This window comes from Zingiber officinale, chromosome 2A, assembly GCF_018446385.1.
Source record: "Zingiber officinale cultivar Zhangliang chromosome 2A, Zo_v1.1, whole genome shotgun sequence".
Classification (NCBI taxonomy): domain Eukaryota; kingdom Viridiplantae; phylum Streptophyta; class Magnoliopsida; order Zingiberales; family Zingiberaceae; genus Zingiber; species Zingiber officinale.
The window spans coordinates 137,485,280-137,503,165 of record NC_055988.1 but is presented as its reverse complement, the minus strand read 5'-3'; the positions used below and the strand labels follow the sequence as shown (position 1 = coordinate 137,503,165).

Sequence of the window (17,886 nt, the reverse complement as noted above, 5' to 3'; positions counted from 1 at the left end):
TCTTTTTTAGATTTTTTTCTTAAATTTTAATAGAAAATATATTTTTTGGACCTTTATTAAAACAATTCAACAATATATATATTTTTGGACTTTATTAAAATAATATAATCAAATATATTTTTTAGATTTTTATTAAAACAATCTAAATATATATAGCATATATTATATATGCATGTCGGGGGCCCCTAAAAATCGAGGGCCCTTGGCCATCGCCTCCAGTGACATGCCTCAAGACCGACCCTGAAAATACGATCTCTAAACTAACCTTGTAAAGGGGAACCACAATAAATTATAATATACAACATGCAATGAAACCAACGTTAGGATTGTATAGTTGCGTAAGCCGGATAATTGATGTCAATTAAAAAAAAACAATAGGGGTTGCATTTAAAAAACAATAAAATGGGTAAATTTTAATCTTTCAGCATCGAGTTTGGGACACCTGAACTATCCTTAACCAGCTACATACGTCTCAAGAACAAATTGGGGCTCAGGATGAACAACTTTTTGCCATTAGAATACAGCTATGATACATCTATATCTTCAGCCTGTTATATATCTACCGTGACTGGTCAATCTTGTGTGGGTGAGTGAGCTAGGTACTGTTGTATATCATTCCATTGCCTCCAAATGAACATTCTGATTGCTAGGCATGTTTCTTCGCAAGCTTGTTTTTTCTCTCTGGCAACAAACTGGGTCTAAAGCTGGATGCCAGTCTGTGAATCTCAGTCACCTCGGAAAGCCGAGGGGTTTTCCTTAAGTGAACCATCAAGATTTGTTTTTTTGGTTGATTATCATGGAAGTGCTGTACCATGAATTGAAGATCTTGTTTCAGGAGCCTGCAAAGTTGTGGGAATAGATGGTCTTGTATCATCTTGTGTTTCATCAAGAACACCCAACACCTTGAGGCTTTGCCTGGTCATAATAAAGTAGATTTATGTCAAAATAAACTCAATATAAAATGGAAAATGCAGTTCTATCACGTGGTTATTAGTAAATAGGACAGAGAAATATATTATCAACATCAATGAACCCATATTTTTGCTAACTATTTGGTCAGCTATATGGTTCTTACTCCTCAATTGAACTCTATGCAATATGCATGACTAAACCATTGGAGTCTTAATTTTGTCAAGGTCTTCACTTTGTCTAACTATATTATATATTTTATTGAATGTCATTGAATATGTATATTTTTCTCGTGTTATGGTTATTTGAATTTACAAACTTAGTTACTTCTGAATAGTATTTTGGATCTAGTAGTTTCTGATAATCCCATGCATTCATCTTAGCATTCTCTCGCCTTAAATCACAAGCAATAAAATAGGCCATTTTTTAACCCTGATCATATAATGGTAAAAAAAATCAACAATATTACCAACAGCCATTTACATTCTTTGTTGAGATGAAAATAATCCAAAAAAGAAAGACAGCCTTCGAGGTTAGTTTTAGATGCCACCTTAACCTATGGCTATGCAAATTTTGGCCCTATTAAACTCTGAATAAAATCTATTTAGCACAAAAAATCATGTCGACAACAACAGCGTTGAAGCATCATTGTGGTGCAATGCTATGCACCACTGCTTGCTGTAAAAAGAAACTGGAGATGCTGGAGATATTTAGATTTAGGGTTTTAATTTCCACAGTATCCATTTTTACTGCACCTCTTGCATCTAATAACCTAGCAATAAGATTTGGGTGAGAATAAAATCCCACCAATTTGTGTTTCTAACAAATCTCTTCTTGGTTCTTGGTTGCATATTTAATAGAATTGTTTTTCAATAAACTCTGTATTAATTTTTAAAAGTTGATATTGAATTTTTTAACAAGAATTCATTTTGAAAATATTAGTCTTGGTATAACTTCTAATTGTTGGTTATTTTTTAATGTAACTTCTTATATTAGAATGGATTAAAATTATTTGTGAAAAAGCAATACATGTAGTTGTAAATCTTTTATTTAGTTTCCAGTGAAGCATTTCCTTATCTTCTGAGATGGCCACTGTTAATGAAATCCATTTTTTATTTATTTACTAAGAAAGGATTTTGGTTTTTGTCATATAAAAGTTTGACAAGCTTAGAAGTTATGGCTGTCATGGCCATCCCAAACCCAGTTAAAAAAGGAGGATTGTGCTAAGTTGTCAGCAAGCGTTAAACTAAGACAAATGTTCAGTCGTAATCAAAATATGATTTGTTTTACGTCCAAGAATAACTTTGCCAAAAACATCCTAGGAATATAAATATATATCAAACAATCCCTTGGTGCAAATTGATTGACAGCAGGGGTAGCTGGCATCCTAGTGATGATAATTGATAATCAGAAGTGCAAAGAATTCCTTTCCCAACTATGTAGGTGCTATAAGTTAGAAAATGCAGATGCTCAGCGACTTAAAACTGAATTAGTTACAAAGTTTGACTATCAAAGTGTCAATACTAAGAATTCCCAAAGTAATTCTATATCACGATTAAAACACAGTAGAAACTTTCATGAAAGAAATCATCACAAGGTGTGTAACAAATGGAAGTACCATGGTAGTGAAGTCCTCAAGTTTGGTTGATTAGCATAAGCAGCAAGCGGAGTCCATAAGTTAGGATGCCGATTTAAAGCACTCTCAAGATGAAGTGATGGCAACTGTTATAAGTAATTTTACATAAGTACAGTACTAATTCAAACAAAATAAGAAATTATTGAATGGGGAAATAATAAACCTGAAGTAGAACATCAAAAGAACGAGGTTGTGTCTGTGCAGCACATTTTAGAAATCCCACCCATAATTTTGGCATCTTCCATATCTGCATTGAAAATGAAAAAAGGAAAGGATGAGACGTCATATGTCGGTTATGGCTAACCAGAAAATAAATCATTAACAAAACAAACAATGAAAAATGACTGTAAATCAAATATACAAGAATCTTGAGCTCTATCTATCATAAGGAATCGAGGCATCCAAGTTTAGTTTCACATGGATATTGTGGGCTGGGCAAGTAAGTAGGGATTATAAGCATGGATAAGTGAGCTACTATTAACTTACACTTAACCATTTTGAGCTAGTGGCCTAGAGGTATAGTTCCCTCATCTATGCTCTTCATAACAAATTATTATATAAATTTAATATAACAATTATACCATGTAAGTTGTGTCAAGTACATGTGCATTCTTAATTCTAAAATTAAATTTCAAAAAATATTTATTTTAAAATTATATTGCAATCAAAATAATATTTCTTTGTTAAGACCATGTTTTGTTGTGCTGCACATATATAATGCACAAGGTCTCAATTTGGGAAATGAACCATGGACCCACCACACATGGCTTAAATGCTTCAATCCCTTCTGAGTTATTCAATATTGTTTAATGTTGGTGAAATCTAATTGGCATCAAGTTATAAACTAAAGCTCAACTCTAGTTGAGCTTAACAAAACTGAAGTAATAAACAGATGTTTGAGCTAGGTTGGTAATGAACACGGCTCAAGTTCATTTGTGATTTTTGGCAAGGCTTGAATGCAGTTGAGCTCCACTAGATTCTACCCATCCATAATCTATACATGAAGTATATAAAAGGGCAGCCCTATGCCTAGCGCACGAAGCTCCCACCAATGCAGATCCTAGGGAAGAGTCGGACCACATAAAAAAAAACAAGTAGATCATGAGACAAATATGCAATTGCAATTGCAATTACAATGAAAAAACCAAAGTGAGTAATCATGCACTTCAGACATTACCAGCACTAGACACAACATAAAGAAAATCAATAGCATGATATGAAAAGAATAAGTCATTGTTTACCTTGAATTGGAAATACGTTGATATGATCATGTTCAAAAATTAAGAGGAAAGAAAGCAAGTTTTGAATTTAAACGATTTACTTGTAGATTTTGAGAACAAACTGCTTGAGGGAAGAAAACTTTACCCTACAATGGAAAAACTAAATAACTAAAACATTACATCTTGTACTTTCACAAATCTTAATTTTGTTTAATAATACAATTACGTTAGTTTAGCCTACCCTACCTAGTTGGATAAAGTTTAGTTGTTGTATACAATTAGGTTAGTTTACCATTTCTAAAATCATTATTTTGGAAATATTTATTTAGGCAGAACCATAGATTAAAATTTCAAGTCATTTCACCCGATTAGGGGTGTAAATGAACCAAGTCGCTCATGAACTGTTCGAAGCTCGATTCGATAAAAGCTCGCTTGAGCTCGTTTAATGAGACTCGTTAAGATAAACAAACCAAGCTCAAGCTTCACAATATTCGGCTCGTTAGCCTGTGAACATGTTCATTAAGTTCATGAATCAACTTTTAAATAAAAAACATAATAGTTTTGATATTAAATTTATAGATTTTACACTCTACTTATGAAACATATTGACAAATATATTGTCCCCTCGGATGGGTCTAGTAGCTAGCGCATGAGGTGTTACCACCATGAGGTCTAGGGTTCGAATCTCGGCAAAGCCGAGGTAAATGCCTCCCTTATGTGCTAGTCACTATTCCAAAGGCTAGTAGCCGCCCGTGATTTACCTCCTCCGTGTTGGCCCTGGAACGGGTTGGCGGGGGCGCTGAGGGCGAGCGTATTTGCCTTTTTGCCACCATATAGACAAATATATTAAATTTATTTATTAGAATAAAATTGTAAATTTTAATAAGAATATTATAATTTTCTCTAACTATATAATTTAGTTTTTAATGAATATTTAAATTTATAATTTATATTTATTAAGTTCGTTTAGGCTCGATAAAAGCTCGAATAAGCTCGTGAGCCATGAATATATTCGTTAAATAAAGCTCGAGCTCGGCTCGATTATAAACGAGTCAAACTCAAACATTCAAGAGTTCAGCTCGGCTCAATTACACCCCTACACTCGATATATCTCATTCCACCCATGGATCATCACTAGCACAACGCCTACACCCGGAGGCGTCGCGGAAACCTAGCAACGCGTCCAAAGGCATCGTGCGAGCCCTATGACGCCTTGGGATGCGTCGCGCGAACTCGACGATGCATCGTACGAGCTTGACGATGCATCGTGCTAGCCCGATGATGCGTCCAGACTAGTTGTTCGGCCCCGGCGACACATCCAAACGTGTCATACGAGCCCGACGACTTGTCCAACCCTGGCGACACGTCTTAACGCGTTGTGTGAACCCAAAGACGCATTCGGACCAGTTGTTCGGACCAGTGACGTGTCCAAACGCATCGCACGAGTCCGGCATCCCATCCCCAACAACGCATCTGACCCTTTGCCCGACCTCAACGACATGTCCGGACACATTGCTCAAGCTCGGCGGCGAGTCCAGACGCATCACGCCGGCTAGCGTGCTCGCAGTCATCACGAAACAAGGATTACTTATGCTTTGATAATAAAGTTAATAATTTTAATCAACTCTCAACTATAATTAGGATAATTTAAATATGCTTAATTAAAGCCTAATAAAAGTATCTCATTAATTTTATATATATGTATATATATATTAAAAAAATTTATTTTATTTTTTTATTTTATATATATATATTTTAATATTTAGATTAAATTTTTTAGGTTTAGTTAATATATTTTATATTTAAAAAGTACTGAAACTATGTCAACACGGCACAATACAGAACTGAAACCATATTGCTTCGATCCAAGATCAAAATCTTAGTACGGCTAGAGATTTTAAACCATGGGTTGAACTAAAGAGATTATTTAAATTTTTTTAATCTTCTAATTTATTGGAAGGAATTACTTAATGCCCATTTTATTTATAAGTTTTTTATTCTTCTCACACACCCAACTGGTTTGATCTTGCACCAGTATGAATTTTAATCTTTATAAGCAATGATGCTCATACTGGAGTTTTTGTCCACTATCGGTTGTAAAATTTTGTATCCACTGTTAGCTCACAAAATGTTTAAGTTATATAGTTTTAAAAGCCTCTGACTAGGTTACACAAGCGACTGTTCAGGCGGACTTTGGCGGGTGACACATGTATCCCATTGCAATTGACAAAAAGCTCTTATTAGGTTTATCTGAACAAATTTAGATTGAATCAAATTGATTTAAAATCTTAAGCTACCCTATTTGTTAGCTTCTAACTTATAAATGTTAAACACTTAGTTTCCATGTGACACTGTTATTATATGTGTCTTATATATATCATCTATTCCACTTATAATATTAATTAAAAAAACTTATTACAACCAAATGAAAGCTTAATTATATGTTGTAATTTTCATAGTTGCAACTATTGTTTTATTAATTTAATGTTAACCACGTAATGATATACATAGCGCATATGTGCTATGCAGTGAGACGATCACATGGCTTCACATACCCTTTTTCAAAGGTTGGTTACTTGATTACATATAAAACAATGGTAAAACAGAATATATAGAAAAAGAAAAAACTATCCTATGACATCATCAATGGTGAAACAAAAATAATATGTTACCTGCTTTGTCACTAACTTTGAAAGTATACCCATAACAAAATCAACCTGCAAGGTGGAGCAAGACCAGAAAATTTTAAGATTGTACATTTCATGTTCACGAGCAATTAATAGAGAAATTCACTTCCATAATATGCAATGCAACACAGGGTACAGAGGAGAAGAGAAGAAAGGAGCTTCAAGAAGAAGACTCAAGGAAAGACCGGAGAAAGAAAAGGGGATCCAAGACATAATTAACTCAATTCAATGTAACGTAAGATAAAAATACACTGGGCATTGCAAAATAAGCATGTCCCACTTGGTCATCACAGTAACCCAAAGAAGTTCACAATAACAACCAAGTATTATCCCACTAGGTGGGGTCGACTATATGGATCCTTCTACGCCATTAAATAAATTTTATCTTATTTTATTATTGTTAACCAAGTCTTTTTTTTTTGTTTTCCTCTTCCTCATTTGATATACGTATTTATCATATTTCACATTGCCTAACTGGATCATTTATTGGTTATCTAAACATATGTTTATATCATCTTAAACGTGTCTCTCAGAGTTTTCCCTCAATATATACAATTCCAACTTTCTCTCTAATGCTCTCATTTCTTATTCTGTTCATCCTTGTATGTACACACATCCACCTTAACGTCCTCATCTCTGCAACTATCATCTTCTACTCATGTAATTGAGTCATAGTCCAACATTCTAACATAGCAAGTTTAACCTCCGTTTTACAGAACTTCCCTTTAAATTTTAGAGGTACTTTATCATATAAAACATCTGATACTCTCCTCCATTTCAACCATCCTATACTCCACCTCTATGCACAATCTACTAATCCTCTCTAAGGAATTAGACAATTCAGAAGGATGTAGTAGCTCAATGTGGATCTTTTGTCTATGCCAGAACTTGTTAATCAACTTCCTATTCAAAAGACCATGCATAAGCCTGATTCTAAGATAGATCACTTTTTCCTCCAACAGAGCTCTAGTTCTTTTGAAACTTTTTTTAAAACAAAAACAAAGTGCAGTCTATGAACACAACAAAAACAAAGTGGTCAAGGATTCAAACTACTAATAAGAATATGAAAATAGCATGAAGTAAATAAGATCACTAGTATTAAGCAATTAACAATAAATAGATCATAAGTCATGCCTTCATAAAATGGTATGAAAACCATGGACGCATAGAAAATAGGTGGGCACTTGAAATTGCAATTTCTTAACTAAGTCCTCATTTGGTTTAATTGTTAGTTGCACAGTGGATACATAGACAAACAACAAAACAATAAGCATAGCTAAAACTTCTACTTAATATGGTTTAAAACCCCAGTTCCTACTCCATGGCTTATGACTCGTCGATAAGTCATCTCTCTATCTTTTATACTCCTAAAAGAAAGGAATCCCTTAGAATGCATTGCTCACAATAAGAACAAAACATATTAAATAATTTAAGTAAAACAATAATAATACAATATAGAAAGCAATACAAGTGCACAACTTTTCTCAGAACATTTTCACAATAGTTCAATTGTTTTCATTGTTTCCACTACATTTCATTGACTTTCACGAGCCTTGAGAACCTCCCTTTGCTTCCTTACTTATAGCTTTCAAGTTCTGTCAGCAATCTATTGTTCTACTTCAACTCAATTGTTGTTCTTTTAATCAACAACTGTTTTCATCAAACTGTTTTCACGATCTTGTAAACTTCTACATAACAACAGATTTGCCGACTCCATCTGCAACAAATTGTGATTGTTTTCATGATCTTGTAAGCCTCTACCTAACAACAGATCTTTCAGTTGACTTCATCTGATTTCAATCGATTGTTTTGTTTGGAAATTGATACTTCAATTGAGTTCTTTTGTTCCTAGTCGATTGCCTTGCTCGATGCTCAATCACATAAGTCATCTGATGGCTCCTGCCATGCTTTGACAGATCAACGATCTTCTTCTAACTTCTTGTTGGAACATTTTGTTTATTGACAAATCTACGTGAGTCAACTTCCTAGTGAACTTACACACTAGTCGACTGAATGCAGCCTTTGGTTGACTAAATCATCAATTACGACCAATCTAAGGTCAAATTATCGCCTATGTCAAAAAATCTACTTGAAACATAGGTCATTTGTAGAGTCTCATCTCATTTAGACTTTCTTGCTAAGAGGTCATGCCTTCAAAACTTCCTTGTCTTGTGGAAAGGTCACCTTCAAAACTTTCTTTGTTAAGAGACCTTGCATCCAAGACTTCCTATGCCAAGAAGCCTCCCCGAGACTTCCTTTGCCAAGAGGCTAGACTTCTTTTGTCAAGAGGTGTCGCCTCCAGGTCTTCTGCATCTGTCAAGTATCATGTCAACCTAGGTCAACCTTAACCTAACGGAAGTTCCACTTTCCAAGCATTCGAAACCTTCACCTATCACCTGTGGACTTTCACTTGTCAAGCATATGATCAACCTTAGCATGTCAGAATTTTACCTTTGCCAACACATCTTGGACTTCTCCTTTACCAACCTTTGTTGAGCTCCTTTGATGCCAACACCGATTTGACTTCTCCAATACCAATACCTATTAGAATTTTTCAATTGCCAAGTATTTTGCCAACCTAAACATACTTGACAAATCACATTATCTTATCTTAAACCCTTATATCAAACATAAACCTTTGACCAAATATGAAAACCAAGTGATCAAGCTCCTAACATCACTTGGGTACAATTGCACCAACAAGTTATTATGAAAGAACTCGTAGTCTGAAAGTAACCAATGTGAGACGTCAACTTTTGTATAGAGTAGTTGGTGTTAAAAAGGTCTAAAGATCAAAATCAATTCATTGAGAATATCATATCTAGAAAATATGCACATGCTTCTTAATGTGACTTTGCTTAGACAACCAAAATAGTTTAATTGCATTAACATTTATTCGAAATATCAGTAAATCAAACAATAATTTCAAATTAATACAGGCTACACTCATATCAAAAATTATAAATTAGTACATGGATCACGCTTCAAGATAAATTCTAAAGATGTCAACAGAAACCAAAATTAAATCATGCCACAATTGTCAAACTCAAAAAAATTATGACATCGAATATTTGTTTTGCATTGTTTCTCTTTATCATCTAAATCATGGTGGTATGTCATCATTGAAACAGATATGTTGGAGCAACATTTGACCTTGGATTTGCTACATCTACCAAAATTTATTTTGATAATAACGTACTGTTATTTATACTCTAGAACGTTTAGACTTTGCATCATAAGATTCAATTGATTTGAGCTTTCATTAATCAATAACTCCAAGTCAAATCTGACTTCTATAATTAAGAGTTATGACTGGAACATCCAAAAATGTTGACTGATACAAAGATTAATTACTTAAGTTTTGGTGATGTTATGCTTGAATCATGCTAAATTGGGTCCTCTCACACAAAGGTGCAGCTTGACACCAGAACAAAGCACAAGAATTGAAATTTCAATGTTGTCTTGCCCATGTGAAACATCCAGTTCTGATATCACATAGAGATGTTGCACAATATCAGTACATATACCAGGTTCCTTGCCACCTTTCACATTGTCACAAGACTGCCAGACATCAGTCTCAATAGGGAAGGATAGAACATGGTCAGCCTGATGTTTGTGGTGGCTAGGAATGTAGATGAATTTCTTCTTCGATGAACCGAGCTACTAACACGAGAGCAGGAACTATGTCTCAGCACAGATTGGCAAGTATAGAATCATTCAAGTCAGATATTGAAATTGGTTCCAGCATAAATATTTAGAACTCCAAAAAAGACATTTAGCAACAAATTGGCTTGACACAAAGTTAGAATTGTAAAAGCACTCAAGATCAAAACTCAATTCCTTGGGACATATCCCAGTCTTAACCAAATTGATAAAACCTCACAAAAGTGACCCCAGGAATTCCAGTTGGAACTTCAATATGAGTCCATGAAGTCATTCTAGGTTTATATCTTAAGCTTATTGCTTGCATAGCAATAACAAACCTTTGAGGTTTGTTGTAGTAAAAAAAAAACCAGGTCACGTAAGTTTTTGGGTTATTTAATTGATTTTACGTATCATAAATATATTTATGATAAAGGGTTTGAATAATTAATATGCTAAGTAACAAATTAACGGACCCGGTCCAATATGTTAGCAAACCCGTCTTCCCTACCCTTTTTAAATATATTCTTTTAAGAGAGAATTTTAGGTTTCCCTCATATTGGTGTCGCCGCCCCCTCCTCCACACAACCCTTAGCACCCCTTGAGGAAGAACATTGGCAGATTGCCTCATGTCGTTCCCCTACGTCTCGCTAGATACCTTTTCGCAAGCAAAACACTAAGGCAGATTTCAACCCTTATTTTCTGCACTATATGGATCATAGTGCATATGGTTGATGTATGCTTTATTGTTAACAATTTCGTGGTTACTTTATTTCTACATTATCATGTTATTTCTTCCGTTGTTGATGATTTTGTTGCTGTTTTATTTCTGCAATTGTCGTGATTTCGGCGTCGTTTATTTCTGCAATTATTGACGATTTCATTGTTGCTATATTTCTGCAATTGTTGGCAATCTCATTGTTGTTTTATTTCTACAACTGTTGGCAATTTCGATGCTGTTTTATTTCTGCAAGTCTTGACGATTTTGTTTGTGTTTAATTTCTACAATGGTTGCGATGATTTGTGGTCGAATCCATCCTTAATCTTCTTTGATTTCCATTCTGCTATCATTGAGTTTAACTCTATCGCTGGATAACCATTTCTCTTTGCCAATACATATTCTGCTTTCGGAGATTTCGAACCATTCAAAAATCTCTGTTGAGCTTCTCATTCTCACGTTTGTTCGTTTTATCCTTGGAGTTTTGAGGCTGGAAATCAAATGTGTAGCCTTTGGACAGACGTCTAGTAGACTATAACATGCTTTGCATTTCTTTGATGCTATACACGTTTTGTATGGACTATACACAGTTTTTTGTATTTCTTTGCTTTTCTGTTTTAGCTTTCTAGATGCACGCTTTGTATGGTTTGAGGCTAAAGTCATGAAGTAATGGAAATGAATTCAAATAAATAAAAGCCCAATCTTGTTGTACTAGTAGCTGCTAGATATTCTTATTTCTTTGCTTAATATTACCTATGCTACATCAATAAGTTTCTCAATTTGCCTTACAATTCTTTGATGATACCATGCAATCAAATGAAAAATAATGTGATTTGTTTGTGACAGGTAAAGGAGTCCGGCTTAGAGGATACCGGAAATTCTTTATCAAATCAGAAGAAAGGGGGGCGTGAGATCTAGCTTAAAGGATACCGGAATCCTTACCCAAGGCATGTGGAACCCGGCTTAGAGGATACCCGGGAACACTACCAAACCTAGTACTATGGTAAGGATCCAGCTGAGAGGATACCGGAATCTATACCAAAGCTTGTGGAACCCGGCTTAAAGGATACCGAGGAACACTACCAAACCTAGTACTAGGGTAAAAGTTTGGCCAAACGAATGGAGGTGGAGGAAAAAGGTGTCACATTCAATGATATGAACTCACTTAAATATTTGATGTTGAAAGTTAATGTTTGATGTTCTTTAATTAAAGTTTGAAGGTCGATGGGATTAAATGTCAGCAAGATTTAAATTTTAAATGTTCAAGGTATTTTCTTAAAAATACATATAAATAAGCATGTGATTGGATGTTTAATTCTTGCTATAAAATGTTTGGATTTGCTAAGTCTTTAGACTCACTAGATCCATATGGTGCAGGTAATAAGGAGACGGAGGGTCTTGATGGATGAGCTAGTTATTTTCCATAGTTGGGATATTGATTTTTCTTTTCTGAGTTGATGGAATTGCCAATCAGTTGTCTGGTATTCCTTAATTTGGTTGGTTGCACATTCGGGTCTCCAATTAGTGCTTTAGAAAGGACTTTAGTTTACTGCTTTCTCACTAAACGTATTTAAGATGCACCACATCGACATTGATTTATTTGAATAAGTTAACAAAAGGAAGGGTGCGTACAACGTGTTTTGAAAACTATAAGGGGATAAAGTTTTAGGTTGTTTCAATTGGTATCATAGCCAAGAGTCCTGACTAAGGGTTGTGCCTACAGTTGGTTGCAAGAAGCTTAAGAAGTCTTTAAAGTTCAGATAAATTTTAATGTTTAATGATTTACAATGAAGAATTTAAGAATTTAATTGATATTGTAAGTACCCCGGATTGGTTTTGATATGATCAACCAAGCGAAGTTAGGTCCTGTTGTGTTTGATCCTTGTGTCTAAGTGTGCAGGAACTTAAGAACACAAGAAGTTGAGCGAAAGACGCAGTGGATGAGAAGGATGACACGGGAAGCGAGTCGACAGGCTCAGTGCATCTAAGGGACAAGAAACTACAGAAGAGGACATCGGCAGACGAGAAGGACGCGCACGGCATATCCGAGGGACAAGAAGCTAGGACGAAGTCTGCTTGAGGAGAAGGTCGGAGTTGGGTTCGGGTGAGGTTAACTCCTGTTGACCGGAGCATCACTCATATGAAGATCAGCTTGGAGGCTGATCTGCCTGCTGGAAGGCACCGCCAAGAGGCTTGGAAGAGCCCTCGACTCTCAAGGAGAAGGCACCCTCGAGCATGGCTGGAGGCGCATCCAATGTTATTGGAGGTTCCCTCACCTCCAATGGAGTTGGAGGCACCCTCACGCCTCCAACAGAAAGAATGACCGTTACTGTGACCATTGCGAAGGGATAAAGTTTTATCTACTTGAAGGCGCCCTAGACCCTCTAAAGGCGCCTCCAACCAACGGTAACATTTTCCTCTAGAGCTAGGAATCCAAAAATAACTTTTGTAATTAATTCCTAGCCATGTTCTGAGCTTTTTAAAGCGTGTAAGAGGCTTCTCCTCCTACAACGAAGGAGATTCTTCTAGTACTTTCATTGCCTTGGATTAACAACCAACTAGGTTGTAACGAAGTACATTCTTGTGCCTCTTTTTATTTTATAAGTTGTTTATTTAATGTTAAGTACTTGCTTTAATTAATTGTCTATCCTTGCTAAGTTCGAAAAGCAAAAGAAAATTCTAACCTACTTGCAGAGTTATTCACCCCCCCCCTCTCTCTCTCTCTCTCTAGCCGGCCTCATCAGACCAACAGATCTGTTTTTTAATCTTAAATACATGCGATTTATGTACTTGTTTTGGGTCATGTACAAAGATGCCTCCTAGACGGTACATAAGGAGGAATAGGGGGCATGGGGAGGAGAGGCATGAGGAGGCGCCGCCTCCATCGCCACCGTCGTCTGACATTGGGGATCAAGTGCTTCAGACACCTCCACCTCCATTGCCACTGCCATCGGGCACTGGGGATCAAGTGGTTCAGGGAATGGCTTAGTTGTTGGAACAACAAGATGACTCGTAGAGTGAGGCCCAAGGCGGTTAATGATTGTTTCAGGAAAATGGATCCTAAGGATTTTATGGGAACAACAAACTCACTAGTTGCTGAGGGATGGATCCGATCTATAGAGGTGATATTCAAATTCATGGCCCTTGGTGATGCTGACAGAGTGAGGTGTGTTATTTATTTACTGAATGAGGATGCATTATTATGGTGGGAAGGAGTGGAGTTATCCGTTGATATGGGCACTTTGGCATGGGATGGGTTTAAGGAAGTGTTCTATGCCAAGTATTTCACTGCAGATGTACGCTCTCGGATGAAGCGGGAGTTTATGAACTTGAGGTAGGGAGACTATGGCTGAGTATGTGAGGAAGTTTGATCGGGGGTGTCATTTCGTGCCCCTAATGGCTAAGGACACAACAAAGAAGTTGAGGTACTTTATGGATGGACTACAACCGACTATCTACCATGACGTCATGATGGCGGACTCTACTGAGTACTCTAGTATGATTTCTCGGGCCTTCCAAGATGAGCAGGCTCTGAAGGATATTGCTTCAGAGATGCAGAGGAAGAGGCCACCACCAGTGTAGTTACAGCAAGGGAAGAAGTCGTTCATAGGGCCGCAGAGATCTCAGGAGCAACAACCTCACAAGAACGCAGCCCCTAACACTGATGAAAAACCTTTATGCAAGGAGTGCAAGCGCAAGCATTTCGATATGTGTATGTGGGGATCGAACAAGTGCTTCAAATGCAGAGCTGCTGGACACATATCCAAGGATTGCCAACAGTTGAAGCAGCTTGCTTCAGGGCAATTGCATGTCATGCATGCTGAGGAGGCAGATCCAGACACGACACTCATTACATGTATTTTTTGCATTATTAGTGCTTAAATCTTTAAAGTTTCGAACCTACTTTTAAATCATGAGGAAATTGCATGTGCCCGATGACCTGTGTGCATGACAAATCATCATAGCAGGGGTAGCCACTAAGGCGTTATTAGATTCAGGGGCTACTCATTCTTTCATATCTGAAACCTTTGTGAAATGTAGGGGCATCAAACCGTTAAGCTTGCTATAGGTTACACTGTGATCGTCCTGTCAGGAGAAGAACTCTAGTCTACTAGCATAGTCAGAAAGCTTGAGCTTGACTTACACGGTCACTTGATTTATGCCAGTCTTATCTTGTTACCAATGCAGAGTTTGATGTTATACTCAGAATGGCTTGGTTATCAGAGAATGGAGTATTGATTGATTATTAGTAGAGGTCAGTGCTACTGCTACTGAGACCAAAAGGAAGAGAGTAGTTCTAATTCGAGGCATTGAGATGCTTGGCTTTGCCCAAAGTGATATCCTACAAAAGGGTAAGGAAACTCATTCTTAAAGGCTGCCCAACTTTCTTAGTCAGTTTGATTCCGAGCCCTACTGTAGACAGTCCATTATTAAAGGAGGTAGAGGTGAGGGAGTTTCCTGATGTTTTCCCTAATGACGTTACTAGTATTCCACTCGAGAGGGAAGTGGAGTTTTCTATTGACCTTATGTCGAGTACAATGCTCGTTCCAAAGGCACCGTATCGATTAGCACATCCAGAGATGAAGGAGTTGAAGAAACAGATTCAAGAGCTATTAGAGAAGGGCTTCATTCGCCCTAGTTTCTCCCCATGGAGTGTGCTAGTCATGTTTGTTAAGAAGAGGACGGTAGTACAAGGCTCTGTATTGATTATCGAGAGTTGAATAGGCTCACAGTGAAAGATAAGTACCCACTCTCGAGGATCGAAGACCTATTTGATCAATTGTAAGGAGTCGCAGTATTCCCAAAGATAAATCTCCGATCAAGGTATCATTAGCTGAAGATGAAAGAAGCAGATGTGCATAAGACAGCCTTCATAACGTGATATGGATATTATGAGTTTCTAATTATGCCGTTTGGGTTGACTAATGCCCCGGCGGTCTTCATGGATCTCATGAACTGTATATTTCGGCCGCATCTCGATCAATTTATCATTGTCTTCATAGATGACATACTGATCTATTTCAGAGATAAAGAGGAGCATAGACAATATTTGAGGACAGCACTACAAATTTTGCAAGATCACAAACTATTTGCAATGTTCAGTGAGAGTTTTGTCTAGAGAGGGTAGCATTCCTGGACAACATCGTTTTGAAGGAAGGGGTAGAAGTTGATCCGTCAAAGGTAGAGGCCGTGAAAGAATGGACAGTGCTTAGTGTTGTGAGAAGCAAGGGTAGATAGGTCTTTTTATCTTTTGTTAATAAGTTGATTCTTAGGGTTGTATGGCTATATAAACATATGTAATTCGACTGGAAATAGATGAATCTTTAAACTCTTTTATTACAACATGGTATCAGAGCAACCCTAACTCTAGTGCCGCCGCACCTTCTTTCTCTTGACGCCGCCTCATCTTCTTTCTCTCGAGTTCTTTATTTCTCCCCGCCGAACACCACCTCCATTTCCTCTTCTGCTCCCAGCGGTGACACTCCTTCTCCTACTCGCGACTTCTTCCAGCGACGTCTCTTCTGCTGCTCGCGACTTCTTCCAGCGGCGTCTAGGGCACAGCGGCGTTCCCTCGCCCCTTCTGCTGCTCGCGATTTCTTCCAGCGGCGTCTAGGGCACAGCGGCGGCGTTTTCCTTCCTTCTTCATCTCGCGACGCCGCCCAATCTCTTCATCTCGCGCCGTGATTCCTTCACCGCTGGTTATTCCACCTCCTTCGCCGATCTCTGCTTCCTTCCCCGACGCCACCTTCTTTCTTGTGCAGTGCCGGCGGCAGTTCCTCTTCTGATCTCCTTGTGTGGCGCAGGCGGCTATCTCTCGACGCTGTGATTTCTCCAGCATCTGTTTTGTCGTGATTTCTCTAGCATTTTTTTTTGTGAGTGTAATGGCGGATAACGCTAGTGAAACCTCGGGGATTTCTGTGAATCCTATGGCGTCTTCAGGACAGGTACAACCATTTTTCACAATGGCAGGCACGGGAGGGTCCGGTCTTCAGATAGTATCAGAAAAATTGTCCGAGACAAATTATGCATCTTGGGCAGTTGCTATTGAACTTTATGTCGAAGACCATGTGCCATGGCTCGATATTCTGCTTCAGCACTGGACCGTGCACAAACATTTTGTTTCTTACTCCTCCACGTTACCAAGTTTCCTCCAAAAAAAGTGCAATAGCCAGAAGTGGATCTTCTATCATCTCGAGAACCAGCCCAGTCTGCATCAGAATAGCATTCCACCTTCAGATCACCACCTCCTTTAAACAGCAAGCCTTTTCCAGGACATGATTTCAAGTACCTTAAAATCCTGTCAACGGCCTTCATGTGGATAGTTTTAGGAGCATGCATGTACTGGCTTACTACACTAACAGCATAGGTGATGTCAAGCCTAGTCATAGATAAATAGAGTAATTTTCCAACCAACCTTTGATATGTTCCCTTTTCCAGATTTGTAAGATCCTCCCCACTAGAACTAGTAAGATCATGATTTACTTCTATAGGAGTAGACGCTGGCCGAGAACCCAGCTTCCTTGTCTCCTTGAGTAAATCCAACACATATTTTCTCTGACATACATAGATTCCTTTTTTTGATCGAGCGACTTCAATGCCCAGGAAGTACCTCAATGATCCAAGATCTTTAATTTCAAATTCTGATGTTAACTTGGACTTAAGAGCCTGGATTTCTACCTCATCATCACCTGTAACTATCATATCATCAACATAAACAAAAAAAATGGTAGTTCTGTCCTCTTTCTTTTTTATAAAGAGTGTATGATCAGCATTCCCTTGTTTAAAGCCAAACAATATCATGACTTTGCAAAACCTATCAAACCATGCTCTGGGAGATTGTTTAAGCTCATACAAAGCTTTTCTTAGCTTGCAAACCTTTCCTTTTGTTTCAATTCCAGGAGGTGGTAACATGTATACTTCTTCATAAAGGTCACCATTTAAGAAGGCATTTTTAACATCTAACTAAAACAGAAGCCAATCATATTGAGCAGCAAGAGAAAGAATTACCCTGACCGAGTTCAGCTTTGTAACTGGTGCGAAAGTTTCCAAGTAATCCACCCCATATGTTTGGGT

At 37.5% G+C, this 17,886-nt stretch overlaps 1 protein-coding gene across 6 annotated transcripts in view; it reads right to left on the bottom strand.

Annotated features, from left to right (window-relative positions):
- Positions 1-309: 309 nt before the first annotated feature.
- LOC122042416 overlaps positions 310-17,886 on the bottom strand; it is a 64,551-nt gene continuing 46,974 nt past the window's right edge. For 4 of the 6 annotated variants that reach the window (XM_042602532.1, XM_042602529.1, XM_042602530.1 and 1 more), the window contains 4 exons: positions 6,438-6,482; positions 2,709-2,792; positions 2,528-2,631; positions 310-915 (listed from right to left, as the gene is read on the bottom strand). In XM_042602532.1, the coding sequence (XP_042458466.1) occupies positions 795-915; positions 2,528-2,631; positions 2,709-2,792; positions 6,438-6,482 (354 nt within the window). In that variant the 3' untranslated portion in view covers positions 310-794. Of the gene's footprint in view, positions 916-2,527; positions 2,632-2,708; positions 2,793-6,437; positions 6,483-17,886 lie in introns of those variants that run through there. The other 2 variants (XM_042602531.1, XR_006129213.1) reach the window with 2 other exon arrangements.